This window comes from Leopardus geoffroyi, chromosome A3 (genome assembly GCF_018350155.1).
Source record: "Leopardus geoffroyi isolate Oge1 chromosome A3, O.geoffroyi_Oge1_pat1.0, whole genome shotgun sequence".
Classification (NCBI taxonomy): Eukaryota; Metazoa; Chordata; class Mammalia; order Carnivora; family Felidae; genus Leopardus; species Leopardus geoffroyi.
In genome coordinates, this window is record NC_059336.1 from 102,987,894 (window position 1) to 103,005,727 (window position 17,834).

The 17,834-nt window shown below is 36.7% G+C and overlaps 1 protein-coding gene across 9 annotated transcripts in view; it reads left to right on the plus strand.

The window, feature by feature from the left end:
- Positions 1-16,441, plus strand: part of ZC3H8 (zinc finger CCCH-type containing 8) — a 31,201-nt gene extending 14,760 nt beyond the window's left edge. Inside the window, exons 4-9 of one of the 9 annotated variants that reach the window (XM_045446869.1) lie at positions 21-154; positions 2,029-2,151; positions 2,750-2,861; positions 4,252-4,361; positions 5,478-5,515; positions 11,362-16,441. In XM_045446869.1, the coding sequence (XP_045302825.1) occupies positions 21-154; positions 2,029-2,151; positions 2,750-2,861; positions 4,252-4,361; positions 5,478-5,507 (509 nt within the window). In that variant the 3' untranslated portion in view covers positions 5,508-5,515; positions 11,362-16,441. Of the gene's footprint in view, positions 1-20; positions 155-2,028; positions 2,152-2,749; positions 2,862-4,251; positions 4,362-5,477; positions 5,527-11,361 lie in introns of all 9 variants that reach the window. The other 8 variants (XM_045446867.1, XM_045446870.1, XM_045446871.1 and 5 more) reach the window with 8 other exon arrangements.
- Positions 16,442-17,834: the final 1,393 nt, after the last annotated feature.

The window sequence follows — 17,834 nt, forward strand, 5'->3', positions numbered from 1 at the left end:
ATTAACTTTTTTGTTTTTAGTTGTTAAACAAAAAAATAAAAACCTTAAAGCTGTACAGAAAAATGGTAAACAGAAGAAAATGAAGCGAAAATGGCCTGGCGCCGGACACAAAGGATCCAACGCTTCACTGAGGAACAGTGGCTCACAGGAACAGGTACAAGAGTATGGGCACGTAGGAGAACGCCTACATGCTGCAGGATATTCATCTTGCACCTACCTCAGTGGCAAGCCATAAAACGAGGGTTCTCTGATGGTGAAAAATCTCCTCTCACGGTGGCTCTCCACATTCTTCCTTGTCACTGTTGCAGCTCCTTCCCTCTCCCTCATGAGCTGCCAGCACCTGTGTTAAGCCTTATCGTTGAACCTGTTTACCTGAATACGTGCACACAAGTCCCTTGATTTTGCAGTGTTGTACTGTCAGACTGGAAAAGCAGGAGAAGCAGGGAGAAGGTAAAGTAGCCCAGAGAACACTTCAAAGGTCACAGAGTCTTACAGAGTTGCTATGATTGCGGTTCCTGGTCTATCAGTATTTGACTCCCCTCTGGAAATTAAAAATGAATATTTCTGAGCATTGGCTTACAAAACACCCCCTATCCGCTTGGTGTTTTGATTTTGCTTTGTAGAAGTTCCTCTTCCTTGGTCTGCAGATGTAATCAGGATAGAATAGTAAGTGACTCCTCTGGACTCTGCTTTTCTGAGGTGTTTTATTTTTTTTTATTTTATTTAAAAAAAAATTTTTTTTTCAACGTTTATTTATTTTTGGGACAGAGAGAGACAGAGCATGAACGGGGGAGGGGCAGAGAGAGAGGGAGACACAGAATCGGAAACAGGCTCCAGCCTCTGAGCCATCAGCCCAGAGCCTGACACGGGACTCGAACTCACGGACCGCGAGATTGTGACCTGGCTGAAGTCGGACGCTTAACCGACTGCGCCACCCAGGCGCCCCTTCTGAGGTGTTTTAAACAAACTTTTTTGTTAGGCTGGGTCCAGAAGACAAGAGTCAGGGGTGGTAAAATATTAGAAATACCAAATATTATGGATTGAAACATATTTATATATGTTTCCATATTTTACAGATGAGGACTCTGAAGCTCTGGGGGTTCAGGTATCTGCTCAGTCACACAGGGCCAGGCCACAGCCTGTATCTCCTGACCCTGTTGGTATTCCCTTCATTTGGTTTACATGGACTCAAATGATTATTCAGCTAAAGTTGACAGCCCTTCTACATGAGTAGCAAATTGTAAACCTGTGCTAGAATTTAATAACGTAGTCCAGTAAAACCAAAGATTTAAACTGGCACATATTGGACACATAATTTTGATGGTGTTAAGTAGAAATTTAACATCATTACAAAGCAGATCACGTAAATGTAGTCAGGTCTCTTCTTTTTACATATTTAATTCCTAAACATGTTCAGAAGTTTGGGATGCAGACATTGTATGTAAATTGTACCACAGGTTAACATGCTAAAATGGTTTAGGTTTCTAAAGAGCTAAAATGTATTATGAGATTCCCCTTTTGTTTTTATATAAAGGTCACCTTTTGTTTTTATATCTCTGTTGCCATCTTTGAGGTTATATTTGTTTACTAGATAGAGCTGGTTATTATTCGCCGCTCTCACCCAGTGAGCATCTCATTGAACTTAAAGAGTATACCGCTTTCGGTTTACCTTACAGTCTCCAGTTTTGTCTCCGTTGTTCTCAAGAGCCTTATTCCCGGATTTCATTTTTTATCACAAGTAGCAGCATTTTCATTTTAAAAAATTGCTTATTCAATTTTTAAAAATAAGGGCAAAGTATAGTAAAATAATTCAAATTGACCAAACACGTTCAGTGCTGGAATTCTGTTGTAATTGGCAGAACATTTATTTTTCAACTGATGTGCAAAAGTCCAAATCTTACACATGTAGGCCAGTTTAGAAGAGTCACTTTTTAATGTTTTAAAGGTGGTCAAAATAATTTTGTGCAGTGGAATAAAATAATTAAATTTATATTTCTCACATTTACTTCTTTGTTTTTGTTTTCAAAGGATGGTAAACCGAAAGAGAAGCAGCAGCATGTGAGAATGAGTCAGGGATTCATCAACCAACATACAGTGGAACGCAAGGGGAAACAAGTTTGTAAATATTTTCTTGAAAGGAAATGTATTAAGGTATAAAAAACTGTGTAAGCAAAAATATACTAAAATGTAAGATATAGCAAAAATGTACAAAAGCCAACTCCTGTCTCCATTGGATACTCTAAAAGCATACCTGTACATTTTATAACTCTTTCCTTCTGGAAAAGGTTCAGTTAGAAAGCTTTACCGAAGTATTATTTTGTGTTTAAAAAAGATACTTTTTAGGGGCACCTGGGTGTCTCAGTCAGTTAAACTGCTGACTCTTGATCTCAGCTCAGCTCATGATCTCACAGTTCGTGGGATTGAGCCCTGGTGGCAGGCTCTGTGCTGGCACTGTGGAGCCTGATTGGGATTCTCTCTCTCCCTCTCTTTCTGCCCCTCCCCTGCTTATGTTCAGGCTCTTTCTATCAAATAAATAAGCATTTTTTTAAAAAAATACTTTGTGTTAAAAAGGTTTAGGATGTAACAAGATTTTAAGATTGTGGAGTGGTTATACGATAGCTCGTTAAGAATTAGACTGTAGGGCTTCTCAGATTTTTTTCTGGAACCATTTGCTTATTTTAAGATTAGTAGGAACTGCATGACTTAACTGAGAAATAATGGCTTGTCCTTGTTCTTTGCTTTCGCCCAGGGAGACCAGTGTAAATTTGATCATGATGCAGAGATAGAGAAGAAAAAGGAAATGTGCAAGTTTTATGTACAAGGATATTGTACCAGAGGTGAAAATTGTCTGTATTTGCATAATATCCTTTATCACAAGATATAATTTTACTTTTTATAAATATTTACATGAACATTTTAAGTATGTATAATTTTGAATAAAACCTGTGTTTTAGCTATGGCAAAATTATGTTACCCAAGCCCAAATCCATATCAAAGTGGTTAAATTGTGTGATTTTTTTTTTCCCCCCAAGGAAGAAAAGATGGATTCTTTAGTAATTCTCTCAAATGAAGATCCTTCACTTGGATAGCATAGCAGTAGGTTCATGAGACCTATTCAACCCACAGAAAGACTCAGAATTTCTGCTGTGACATTAACTAATTATATCTATGTTCATAGAGATATAGCTATGTATGTGTATATACATATATACAACTACTTTGTTGTTATTAATGATTTTCTATTTAAGTAATCTGTACCCCCAGCGTGGGACTTGAATTTACAACCCTGAGATTAAGAGTAATATGATCTACCAACTAAGCCAGCTAGGCACCCTCATATGAGTTACTTTGTTTAAAAAAAAAAAAAAAAAAAAAAAAAAGGCGTCATTTGGGAGTACTTGTTTTCTGTATAGTCTGTACTGAATTGTCCTTTAATTTGGAGAATAACCTTAACTCTTTAATGCAAATGGTACAGACAGGTTGTAAAAACATAACATAAAAATTTTATGGTAATAGCACCTTTGGGTACCACAAAAGTTGTTTTCCTTCAGTCATGCAGTATAGGGAATCTCAAACTCTAACTTGAGAGTTTTTTTTCTAGAAAACAATGTTGAAGTTGTTTAAGTTCATTCTATTTTAAATAAACCTAATATATAAAGGATCCAGATTTGTAAAACCTATCATCGTCATTGACTTTATTGCCTCTACCCCAAAAGAATGCCTTAAAAATAATCACATTTCTGGGGTGCCTGGGTTTCTCAGTTGGTTAAGCATCCAACTTCAGCTCAGATCATGATCTCATGGTTTGAGCCCCACATTGGGGCTCTCTGCTGAGCCCACTTCAGATCCTCCGTCCCCTTCTCGCACTGCCCCTCCCCTGCTCATGCTCTCTCTCTTTCTTTCTCAAAATAAATAAATAAACTTAAAAAAATTATAAAAAAATAATAATCACATTTCTTAAAGTATTTAAAACACACAAACTTTTCTTACGTCATTAAAACAGACCTATAATTTATTATAAAAATGAATATGAAGGGAAAGTTTCATGTGATAGCCAATAAACTTGATTTATTATAATTATCCTAAAATTAGATGTTTCATATAGTTCAAGTCATAATTTATCATATTTTAAATAGAGAATTTAGTGTTTCTACTAGAAGGAAAGGCCTTTATACAGGGAACATAAAGTTAATAAATTACAAATTATTTTAGTTGGATTAAAATTGTTCTCTTCCTTAACACTTGGGTTACATGAATATCCTTGCAAGTTTTACCATACAGGAACAAAATGTTATCAGGGTGACTATTGCAAGTTTTCACATGCTCCACTGACTCCTGAAACACAAGAATTGTTGGCCAAAGTAAGTAGAATTTTAATTTTTGTTTTTCTTTTTTAAAGAATATGTTTGAACTAAGGGCAAGAATTTGGAAACGTACTATTCTTTAAGGAGAATGCCTCATAGGTTACCATTTGGGATACGTTAGGACTGACAATCTTAGAATTTAATTCTGTTTAGAAAATTATTCATTTGTATATATATTTTTTGTAGCTTAAAGGAAAATATATACTTATTGCTGGTAGGAACGTTATACTTATGCAAGCAATAAGTATAAATTGGAATGTTCTTAAAACTTTCAAAGTAGTTAGTAACCTTAGTAGCCAAGCTAACCAAAGGAAAACAAAGCAAATAGGAGAACTAGTACTCCTGTTATACTCTTAGAAGGAAAGCTAAGAATCATTGGGTGATGAATGTTTTAAAGTTATGTCAAAGCATCCTTAAATAGTTATTTCAAAGTTTTCTTCAAATGTTCTTCCAGTCAGTGAGGAAAGATAATTGAAAAAATAGTAATTTATATTCTTTCATCTCCCATATGTTAGAGTCTGTGCCTTTAAAATTAAATTGAAATTTAAGCGAAAATGAAAGATTCTTCTAGAACCAAGCCATATCATCTTGTGGCAGAAGTTCTCTTGAGTGTGTGCAAATATGAGAAAGTCAAAGGTGCTTATTTATGGATATTTTTATGTTGTAAAATATGAAGGCTTACTCTGGAATTAAAAGTCAAACCAAGGGGCACCTGGGTGGCTCAGTCAATTAAGTATCCGACTCTTCATTTTGGCTCAGGACATGATCTCACAGTTTCTGAGTTCGAGCTCCATGTCAGGATTGGTGCTGATGGCTCAGAGTCTGCTTGGGATTCTGTCTCTCCCTCTCTCTCTGCCCTGCTCACATGTGCACGTTCTCTCTCTCTCTCAAAATAAATAAATTAAAAAAAAAAAAAGTCATACCAACTATTTTGTTATTACTATGAAATATATATGGAAAAAAGAGATGTAAAAGCTATGTTTCAGTTGTTCTTACGGTATTATAATTACTAGGATAAATAGTATTGGAATCATTAGAAAATTACAAGACCATTATGATGTGCCTGAATTTGATATTGATGCATAAAAATGTGTGGTTTTTTTTTCATATTAGGTTTTGGATACTGAGAAGAAGTCATCATGAAAATAAAGGTATGAAAAAGGTAAAATTAGAATTTAGCACATTTCCTTTTATTTCTCTGAAACACCTCTAGAAATTGGCATGGAAACATAGGGCTTTTCCATTTTCTAAAATAGAAATCTTTTTCTTTCTCCTCCCCTGCTAAAAAATTATAAAATATCTGATACATATACATAGATATATATCTCCCGTCTCCTTGGACCTGCTTTCCTCTGTTTGTCACTATCTTTTGTATTTTTATTCTCCTCTTGTTTCTATGTAGATTTGCCAATGTATGTGATTCACTAAATACTATATTTAGTTTTGCTTGTGTTTGGATTTTATTTAAACAGTTTGGATTTTTTTTTAAATGCTTATTTATTTTGAGAGAGAGAGAGTGAACGAGCGAGCATTGGGGGAGGGGCAAAGAGAGGGGAGAGAGAATCCCAAGCAGGCTCAGCACAGAGCCCAATGAGGCTCAATCTCATGAACTGTGAGATCATGACCTGAGCTGAAATCAAGTCAGATGCTTAACCTGCTGAGCCACCCAGGATCCCCACCAGTTTGGATTTTTTTTTAAACAAGTATTCTGTGTATTTATTGGTGACTTGGTATTTTCACTCAACATTATGTTTCTAAGATTCGTTCATGTAGATCCACAAAGCTCTTATTAATTTATACTTTTATATAGCATTTCATTCTGTAAATATGTTAACATTTACTTAAACATTCTACTAATGATGGACATTTAGGTTATTTTCAATATTTTAAATATAAAGTATTGCTAAAAATGTGTAATAAATAATATATCTAATAACATACATGTCTTTTGACATAAATGTGTGTAAGTTATCTTGGATATAAACCAAGGAGTAGAATTGTATCATGTTAAAATTTTAAAACAATACTAATCTTTTTGAAAAGTAGTTAGAACGGTTTATATTCCCGTCAACTGTGTAAAATAAATCCTGTTACTCTATACTTGCCAATACTTTGTATTGTCAAGTCTTTAATTTTTTTTTCTACCAGTTTATTGGGCATAAAAGTGATGTCACATAGCTTTATTTTCACAAAGCTCAGCGTCTTTTCTTAGGCTTGCTAGCTTTTGAGTTTCATCTTTGGTGAAATGCCTGTTAGTGTTTTTTGCTTACATTTCTATTGGACTGGACTGTCCTTAAATTGATTTTACATATTCCTGATGTAATCCTTTGTGAGGTATGTGTGGCAGGTCTCCCCATTTTGTAAACTGTCTTTTCACTTTTTCTGAGGTGCCTCTGGGAGCAGAATTGCTTATTTTGGCAATCTGTTTAAGTTTTGCGGTTTTGCTTTTTACATTTATTTTTTACTCCTTTGAAAAAAGTATCTGGTAATAGTTGCTAATTTAATGGTATTAACAACCACAAACTTCTCAGCATGTAAAAATAAACATTTCTTTTTTCTGTGCATCTGCAGATTGGCTGGGAATAGGCTGATCTGGGCTGGCCTTGGCTAGGTTGGCTCTGCTTCTTAAAGCAGGTTGACCAGGATGGTTCTAGCCCACGTTTGTCTCAGTCTCCTCCTGGGATCAGCGGGCTGGCTGGGATGTGTTCTTCTCACAGCATTGGCAGAAGCTCAAGGCTGTTTGTATCACATTTACACACAACCCATTGGCCAAAGTAAGATACATAGCCAAGTCCAAAGTCGGAAAGTAGGGAAGTACACTCTTGTAGTTTCCATGTGGGAGGAGCCGCTAAATTACATGAAAAAGAGAGTGGCTGTGGCTAGTGGGAGATGAGAAGAATTAAAACTAACTGATTTCTTTTTTAACACCTTATTTTCCCTCTCTTTCCTTATATGGATAAGCATTCTCTCCATACCATTCAACTGAAAACACTGCCCTTTCCCCACTGATCTGTAATGCCTGGTCCCTCTGGTATAGATAAGTTTCCTTCAGACAAAGATCTATTTCTGGGGTATCTGTTCTGCTTCATTTGTTTTTTTCTCTAATAGTCTGTCTTAATTACTGTAGCTTTACTGCATTTTATATACTTTGATAGTTTTTCTAATGCTGTTCTCCATGAATGCCTTGGCTATTTTGGGCCCTTTTACTTACTTTGATATAGTTTTCACTTGTTTTTAGTGTAAAATTTAATACTTTTTGGTAAATTTAAAAGTTGTGTGACATCACCAAATCCAGTTTTAGAATGTTTTTGACATCCCCCAAAAGATCCCTTAGACCCATTTTAAGTCATTCCCCAGTCCCATATCCAGTTGTAGGTAACCACGGATCTACTTACTATTTCTAGATTTGCCTTTTCTGGGCATTTCGTATAAACTTTAATATGTGGTCTTTTGCTTCTAATTCTTTTCACATTGTATGATGTTTTTGAGATTCATTCATGCCTTAGCATAGATCACTTTTTGTTTTAAAAAAAAACTTTATTATTTTTTTAAAAAGATATATATATTTTTTATTTTTAGAGAGAGAGAATGTGTATGCGAGTGGGGGAGAGGGGCAGGGAGAGTGAAAGAGAGAGAATCCCAAGCAGGCTCCATGCAGGGCTTGTTCTCACGACTCTGGGATCATGACCTGAGACAAAATCAAGAAAGAGTTGGATGCTCAACCAACTGAGCCACTCAGGCACCCTGATCACTTGTGTGTGTGTGTACATATAAAATTGCCCCCATTATTCCATTGTATGTTTTGGAGATTCTGGGTCTTACAGTAAATATATTTTTAACTTTTTAAGAACTGCCACATTGTTTTCCAAAGTGGCTGCATCATTTTGCATCCCAGATAGCAATGTAAGAAGATTCTAGTCTCTTCACATGCTCACCCACATTTGTTACTGTCAGTTGTTTTGATTGTGGCTGTTCTAGTAGGGGGTGAGGTGGTATCTCATTATGGTTGTAATTTGCATTTTTCTAATGATTACTGGTGTTAAGCATCTTTTCATGTGCCATTGGTCAATTCAGATCTTTACCCATTCTTTAATCGGATCATCTTCATACTGTTGAATTGTAAGAGTTCTTATATGTTGGATACAAGTCCTTTATCACATATATAATTTGGAAATATTTTGTCCCAATATGTGACTTTGTCTTTTTGGCCCAGTTTGTGCTTATATTTTTAAAATAGTGTCTATTAAAGCATGACCATTTTAATTTTGATGCCCTAAGTGTATTTTTTTTTTTTTATGGATCATGGTTTTGAGGTTCTATCTAAAAATTCTAATGCAAGATCACAAGATTCACCTATATGTTTTCTTCTAAAAATTTTTATAGTTTTAGCTCTTTCATTTATGTCTATAATTCATTTTGAATTCTTGAGAAAAGTGTGGTTGAAGGATCTAAATTTTTCTTTTTGCATATAGATATCCCATTGTCCCAGCCCCATTTCAAAAAAAAAGACTGCCCTTTCCCCAGTGAGTTGCCTTGGCATCTTTGTCAGAAATCAATTGACTATAAATGTAAGAATTTCTTTCTGGACTTTCAATTGTGTTCTGTTGTTGTATATGTGTATCTTTATATGTTATATGTTAGGCTCTATATGTTTATCTGTTGCTCTATATGTTTACCCTTTTATGTTATCACACTGTCTTGTGATAATGTCTTGTGATTCTATAGCTTTATACTATGTGTTAAAATAAGGAAATAGAAGCTGTCTGGTTTTGTTCACCTTTTCAAGGATTGTTTTGGCTAATTTAGTGTCTTGTGCTTTTCCATATAAATTTCAAGATCAGCTTGTAAATTTCTGCAAAAAACCTGTGCTGGAATTTTGACAAATATTACATTGATCTGTGGAAAATTACAGTGTTAATTGAATCTTCTGGTCTGTGAATATGGAATGTATCTCAATTTATTTAGATCCTTAATTTCTCTCAGTTTTGTACTTTTCAGTGTACAAGTGTGTTGTTTACACTTTTGTTAAATTTATTTACATGTATTTTTCCTTTGATGGTGTTGATGAGAGGAATTAAACTTCATTTTTGGGTCATACATTCATGGTAAAGAGAAATAGAATTAATTTTTGTATTTTTTTAAGTTTATTTATTTAGTTTTGAGAGAGAAAGCATGAGTAGAGGAGGGGCAGAGAGAGGGAGGGAGGGAGGGAGAATCCCAATCAGGCTCCATACTGTCAGCACAGAGCCTGATATAGGGCTCAAACCCACAAACTGTGAGATCATGACCTGAGCCAAAGTTGGACACCTAGCCAACTGAGCCACTCGGGAGCCCCTAATTTTTGTATTTTGCTCCTGTTTGCTGAGACTTAGCTGAACTCATTTATTAGCTGTAGACTGTGTGTGTGTGTGTGTGTGTGTGTGTGTGTGTGTGTGTGTTCCTTAGGAATTTCAACATATTATATGAGAATAAAGACAGTTTTACTTCTTGCTTTCTAATCTGGTTGCCTTTTATTTCTTTTTCTTGACTGATCTCACTGACTAAAACGTCCTGTGCAATGTTAAATAGAAGGGACAGCAGATATCATTGCCTTTTTCCTGATATTAGGCAATAAGCATTCAGTCCTTCACCATCATATATGATTTTAGTTGTAGGTTTTTCAGAGATACTCTTCATTGGTTTGAGGAAGTTCCCTTCTATCCCTGTTTTATAGAGAGCTTTTATCACGGATGGATGTTGGATTTCATCAAGTGTGTTCCCCCCTCCCTTTTTTAAGTTTTTATTTATTTATTTATTTATTTATTTATTTATTTATTTATTTATTTATTTATTTATGTTAAGAGAAAGAGAGCCCGTGTGTGTGAGTGGGGAAGGGGCAGAGAGAGAGGGAGAGACAGAATCCTATGTCTTCGCTCTGTCAGCACAGAGCCTGAAATGGGCCTCTATTTCAACCACTGTGAGATCATGACCTGTGCCACAATCAAGAGTCGGATGCCTAACCAACTAAGCCACCTAGGCACCCCATCAAGTGTGTTTTCTATGTCTACTGAGATATTCTGTTTCCCTCTTTCAGCTCCTCCCCTGCTTCTGCTCTCTCTCTCAAAATAATTAAATAAACTTCAAAAAAAAGAATGTCCTCAATAAAACAGTAAAAATGTTTAATGTTGTTAAACACCAATTCTTGAGTATATGTTATGTCAGTAATCCATATAGTGAAATTGGAAGATGTATAAAGTATGGGTTAAACATCCATCCTACCTACAGTATAGACTCATAGGTTTTAATTGTAGCAGTACAAAACGTTCCTTCTAATTGTTTAAGATTTTACATTGCAACTGGAAATTTGGTTACATTTGCTTTTAGTATTTATTTGCCCACCACTTTGTTTTTTAGCTTTTCTGAGTTAAGTTTTAGCCTTTCTTATATAGCATGTATAGTTTGGGTTTTGTTATTTGAGCCAAACCAAAAATCCTTTACTTCTTTTGATAAGTGAATTGAGCCCATTCACATTTATTGAAATGACTGAACGTTTGGGTTAGCTTCTGTAATTTTTTATTATAGTTACTGTGTAAATTGTTATATTTATGTGTTTTCCCTCTCTATGATGAATTTTCTTTTTTTATTCTTTTATAAATTTTGCTTTCTTCATCTCATTTTTATTTTTTGTTCTTTTTCCACTTTTATCTAGTAACCCTTATTGTTTCCATTCAAATCTGTCTTATAGGCTATATTTTTGACATGATCTCTTTTTTGTATCATTTCTGAGGTCAGTCAGCTCTTGTTTCATTACTTCTGTTTTTTTGTTCAGTGTTTGTTTTAGTTTTTGAATTTCAATTCAGGTTGTTTTTTCATATTCTTAAACAGGGATATTTAATTCAGTTTGGATTTTTGTGTTACAGTTTGCTGCTGCTGCGTGATTTTTGGGGGGAAGGGAGTAGGGGTGTCTAAAGTTGGTAATTTTCAGCAGCTGATGTATTTTTGTTATTTTCTTCCATAGTTTTGTATGGATGAAGAGTACTTATGTCTACGCCTGTTCAAGACTGTTGATTTGGAGTGGTTTACAAGAGTCCTCATTTAAAGCGCCCTCTTGTGTCATTATGATGTTGTGCATCTTCTCTAATCGATGGTGGGAGGGGCAGAATCTAGTGTATAAGTGAGGGGATTGGTCTTCACCAAGCTGTTCCAACCAGTGGAACAGGAAAGGAACATATACGGCAGAGATGCTGCTGGCTGGTAGGCAAATGTTGTGGTAGTAAATTGCAGAAGTCTTTTCTGATTGAGTTTTGTCAGTAAAATAGGAAGGAAGATTAGGCTGAATGCAGATGCATGAAGAGATACAGGAGATTGAAGAGAGAAAACTGTTAGGTTTCTCTAGGAACACATTGGGATAGCAGGTAGATGATGACTATACAGTTAGATCTTTTCATGTCATTAAATACATTTGCAACATATTTTTAATGGTTGCTCACAATTTTGTTTTATGGCTTAAATTACAGTTTTGTGATTTTTTAAAACCATTTTCCTGTTGTTTCCAATTTCTTAGTGTTGTAAATAAAATGGAACAATGTCTCTTGCTATACCATTCCTAAACTTGGAGTTTTTAACTTTTTTGTTAAGATATAAGAATGGTTATCTTTCTCATTGGTGCATAAACTGTAGTGAGACTGTACATTTGTGTAAAGTGTAAATTTTAGAAATGTGATGGCATCTCTAACATAATCATCAAATAGAAAGTTCTCCAAGCACAGATAATGGAATTCTAAATATGCACTTTTATATAGTGGTACTGATTATTATTAGAACAATACTATGAGCCTGAAACTGTCGTTATCATATTGTTATATTGCTGGGAAGAATAATAGCATCTCTAGCTTGCTGGATACATAGAGTACACCAAAGGTAATGACAATTCTTAACAAAGTCCTGTTTGAAAACATGAGTCAGTTATTTTGCTTATAACCTAATCCTGCTAACATAAGAAATGGAGTTGCACATATTTCAAGCAAAGGTTTATCAGACAAGACCTAGGAAAACAAGAAACCAGGATAGTTCCTGGGCCCTTAGCATAGGAGTCTCTGAGCTAAGAGTGTCATCTCTTCATGGACCATTGCTCTCTGCCAGGTTGATTGGTTTATTCCCTGGCTGTGGCTAGGGAGGAGGGCAAGACAATGCACTAGCGGCTGCCAGAGGAAGTCACAGAGGAGAGAGGTTGAGTTGATACTTCAAAAGGATCCTTTGCAAAAGCCTTCAATAATTTAATGAAATTGTGCAAAGAAGTGGTTATATCACCTGTAGAATTGATACTTTGTATCTTTAAACATCATATACAATTCAAAGGATTTCCACATATATCATAGCTCACAATTGCAGAAGGTCAATTTTGTGGCAAATTTGTATGTTAGTTAACATTGGTGGACAGTAAGCTTACATTTATGCACACTTACCATCCATGTGCTGTATGCTATTTCATTTAATACTGTTTAACGTTCTTATTTAAGCCATATAACTCTATGAGGTGGATATGGGATCAACTGCATAGAAAAGGGCATAAATAGGAACATTTACCTTCTACTTTCCTATTTCTAAGAACCTTGATAGTACTTAACATTTAATTTTCTATGACAGTTTAACAGTTTATTTCCTTATAATGTTAATTCACATACAGTTTATTTCCGATGAGGCACAAATGTTTACATATAAAGTTCATTTTAAGAAAAAAAATTTTATACTTCAAGTGGCAGTATCCATACCACTTGTAAAACTTAAAAGACCGAGCAGAGGTTTCAGGGACTGAGAAGTCAGAGAAATTTAAAAAGCTCTTATTTAATAGGCGCCTGGGGGGCTCGGTCAGTTGAGCATCTACCTCTTGATTTCAGCTCAGGTCATGATCTCACGGTTCATGGGTTCAAGCCCCGTGTCGGGATCTGCGCCGATAGCACCGAGCCTGCTTGGGAATCTCTCCCTCTCTCTCTTTCTCTGCCCCTCCCCCATATGTATGTGTATGTGCATGTGCATGCACTCTCAAATGAACGTTTTTTAAGCTCTTATTTAACAGCCATTGTTTTGAAGAGGCAGACGTATTTGTGTCCATGAAATCTCTTAACTTCTGTTAAATCAGGTTGAGGAGAGCCAGTTCTCTCTGATGTGCCCTTTGTACCTAAAGCAGTCATTAGGCTGTGAGTCTCTTCTATCTGAGTTATTATAGCACCTTCCAGCGAAATCTCCTGCCTCCATTTTCTACTTCTTCTCTCTAGTTACTCTCTTTTCCTCAGTTAGAGCCCATTTCCCAGTGTCCTGCTTCAGCCATCCCTGCCCACGTGTAGTCTGAATCAAGATCCATTCGTCTTCCAGGTCTTAAATGCTTTGTCGTATGGCCATCTCAGCCATACCACGTTTAGTTCCTGCTGCCTTCTCCTCACTGCTCCTCTTGGTTTTCTTCTGTGAAGTAAACATCAGTGACCCTTGATGCAGCTCCAAGCAGATACACGAATACTAAAACCATAGTTTGGAGTGACTTGACTGGACCAGTCAGTAGAGCATGCAGCTCTTGATCTCAGGATTGTGAGTTCAAGCCCCACATTGGGCATGGAGCCTACTTAAAATAAAAATTAAAAAAAATTTTAAGCCATCATCAGTTAAAAATATGGACCAGAAGAAATGTACATAAGAGAGTTGTAATAGGAAAGTCCGTACATGGATTTCTATATCATTTGGCCATCATGATTCACATGGCTATATTAAATTTATCTCTGATCTTTTTTGGAGCCAAAACAGAAAAGATAAAGTGGTTACTTGTTTGACCTCTTTTGATCAGAAAGGAGGTGATATGTAAAAACCTCACCTCTTCTAATAATTCATGTAAACAGTTCTTACGTGAGTCCTCATTGTGGAAATCACTAAGTAAAGTGAACAAAATTTTTATTTCTAAGATTCTGTGTAACAGGTTTCATATAACTTTTTTTTTTGTGGTCAGTTACTAAAAGCCACAAGACTGTAAAACTCAATTTTTTTCAGATGGTAAGACACTAGAAGTTGAGTGTGTAGTCTTTTGGTGTTTTGACTTAATACAATTTTAGGATTTAAGGAATTCGGACTCACAGATGTTAAATGACTTGTCCCTGTCTTAATAGGTTTCCTGACTTCTAGCACAAGTGTCTCAGTTCACTGACTGGTTTTGATAAGTATAACCATGGTGGGGAGGTTGCATTCAAAGATTTCTTCTGAGCTGTTGCTTGTTGAGGTCAGAATACCATGTGATTTGGTGATCTGGCCTAAGGAATATGGGGCTCATACTGCCAATTAGAAGCACAAATGCCACATTTGGAGTTTACTGAGATCAGAATATCTCAGGTTAAACACCTGCTGAATGCTAGGATTATATATATGAAATCCTTTTCAGTACCCATTACAACCCTATAATAGGATTATTATAGCAATGGTAGCTGAGGAAACCATGTCTGTAAGAAGGCGTTACCTGCCTTGAGTATCCATAGCTTATATACTTAGTTGCATACCATTACATGTGTTTTCTCCCCTTCTTAACAGAATTTTAGTTTTGCTTAGGTGTCGTTCCTTCCTCCATGACATCATCTGTGGTTTGTAGATGGTGGGCTCTGACTTCAACCCTTCGAGTTGTATCAACAAGAATCTGAAGTTGTGGTTCTCAACCTTGGCTTCTCATTGAATTCTTTTTAAAAGGAGAACTTAAAAAACAAAACAAAACAAAAAAACAACTGATGCCTGGGGGCTACTCCCAGAAATTCTGACTTTTTTTTGGCAGGGGATAGGGTTACAGGGAGGCCTGGGGTGTGAACATGAGATTTTCAGTAGCTCCCAGGTGATTCTAAAGTATAGCCAAGGTTGAAAACCACTAATGGAAATGCCATTTTTGCCAGTAGTTGGTTTAGGCTTGAAATATGATAACGTGTCCTCTGGTACACTTCTGGGAAAGTTATCATTTCTTGAGGTACACAAGAAGGAGGTTAGACATTGCCATGTCTAAATATGACACCCGGAACTGATGCTGCCATCTTATGACCTCAAGGGGAGCTAGCTAACCAGCTGAAGGTGACACAGAAGGAAGTTGGGAAGAAGCTGGGTTCTTGATAGCAGCTGAGCCATGGAATCTACCAGCCTTAGGAGATCCCAACCTTCAGATTTTGTGTTATGCCACATGAGTAATTCAACATACTTTCTTTTTCTTTTTTTTAAAGTTTGAGAGAGCACGCGAGCAGGAAAGGGGCAGACAGAATCCCAAGCAGGCGGCTCAGCACTGTCAGTGCAGAACCCAGCGTGGGGTTCGAACTCATGAATTGTGAGGTCATGACCTGAACCGTAATCAAGAGTCGGCTGCTTAACCGACTGGGCCACCCAGGTGCCCCTCAACATATTTTCTTTACTCTTTTAAGCCATTTTGATTTGGGTTCTCTGTTACCTACAGTCAAAGGCAAGCTAATAAATGTGAGCCAAGAATCAAACCTCCATTCGTCTGTCCAAAGTTCGTGTTTCTCTCCAATCACCTTCTTCCTTGAAGACTGTGTTTCCTGTCTCTGTTCCTGCAGACAGGAGAGAGTAAGAAGTGGGTGTGAGAAAGGAGGAAACAGGACAGTAGGGAGTGCTGTGTTCCCAGCATGGAGCAGAAACTGGGAAGGAAAAGATCTATTTAAAGCAAAGGAGAGAATGTATATGTTGAGTTGGGAAGGATAAGATGCCCAGCTCAGCTCAAAGTGATACTGATTCCTGTGAAATTTGCAACACTCTTCACATTACTTAAAAATAAAATAAGAAAAAATAGCCATATCTTTAGTTGCTGTGTGTCATTCTGGGATATGCATTTTCATAGTTAACATCTCTGAAATTGGAATGTATTTTACAACTGGTGGAATATCACATTTTACTCGGCAGTTATTTTTTCTTACTGGTACGTAAAAAATGGTGGATCTTATTAGTGACATTCGCGTATGATTGAATGTAATTTTTTAATTGAACTTATATGTGCATATAGTCAAAAGTTTATTGTGACATAAGTTGTTAGGAAATTTATTTTGGATTAATAAATTATGAAAACATAAAAAGTTTTTTGTGTGTGAAAAAGAGTGGTTCCATGTCTCCCAACTTCCCCTGCCCCCTTTGTGGTAGGCGGAATTCAAAGATGGCTCCCAAGATCCTTTGCCCTTGGTGCACACCACCCGTTTAATCACTTCCCTCTGTGGGCATTACTGTACGATGGATTTTACTCCCATGATTATCTTTTATTATATGTCAAAGATGAAGTGGTTTTATCTTTGGTATAATTGGGGTCTTAAGTCAGTTGGTTTGGAATTTAATCAAGAGGGAGATGATTCCCAAGTAGGCCTAAGGTATAATCAGATGAACCCATAAAAGAGACTGGGGACTTCCTAAGGCCAAAGATTGGAACAGAACTTCTCTTACTGGCTTTGAAGAAATGAGTTGCCATGTTATGAGAGGGCCATATATCTAGAGCTGAGAACAACCTTCAAATGACATGGAAGAAATGAGAACTTCAGTCTTAAAACCACAAGTTATTGAATTCTGCCAACCACTTGGATGAACTTGGAACAAGTGGTCCAGGCTCATTTTGTATGTTCCCACCTGAGCCCTCACATCAGCCATTTCTCAAAGGGGCCCAGATTCCTTCTAACAGAATAGTATTCATAATCTGAGATGTAGGTGCTGGATGTGCTTACTGCTATTGTGCCTGGTCAGATGAAAACAGGCCCTGAGAATATAGTGTGAACTGTCCTGCAGATCAAAAAGTGACAGTCTGGGGGTGCCTGGGTGGCTCAGTTGGTTAAGCATCCGACTTCAGCCTAGGCCATGATCTTGCCATGCCTGAGTTCGAGCCCCACGTCAGGCTCTGTGCTGACATCTCAGAGCCTGGAGTCTGCTTCAGATTCTATATTTTCCTCTCTCTCTGCCCCTCTCTCTGTCTCTCTCACTCTCTCTCAAAAATAAACTCAAAAAAAGTTACAAAAATGTGATAGTCTGGGGGAAATGGGACTTTTGAGGAACTCTGAATCTGTCCTCCCCTCTCGGAAGACCGCTATGGTTAGGATACCGGTTTTCACAGTTACTATAGTTGTGGGCTGTTGATCTTCAAGGCTACTCTGGAGCTGGGGAGAGGAGAATGAGATTAGGGCAAGTCATTGCCACAAGTCATTTTAACAAGATTCAGCTATTTTTCTTGAGTAAATTCTCTGTCGTAAGCCTTTAATTTCCAGATACCTGAAAAAATTGGTTTTGACTGTCTTTGCCATTTCTGTCATGCCTTTTATGGGGGGGTGGATTTTCAGAGATCCTTGGTCTGCCATTCCGGAAGTAGAAACGCTGGTTCACTTTTAAGTATTGTTTGACATCATAATACATTTTTTTCCCCCTCACATCTGCACTTCAGAAATACTTACTTGTGACTGGTATGAAGACTGTGTGCCAGCTTATAGTCCTTTTATT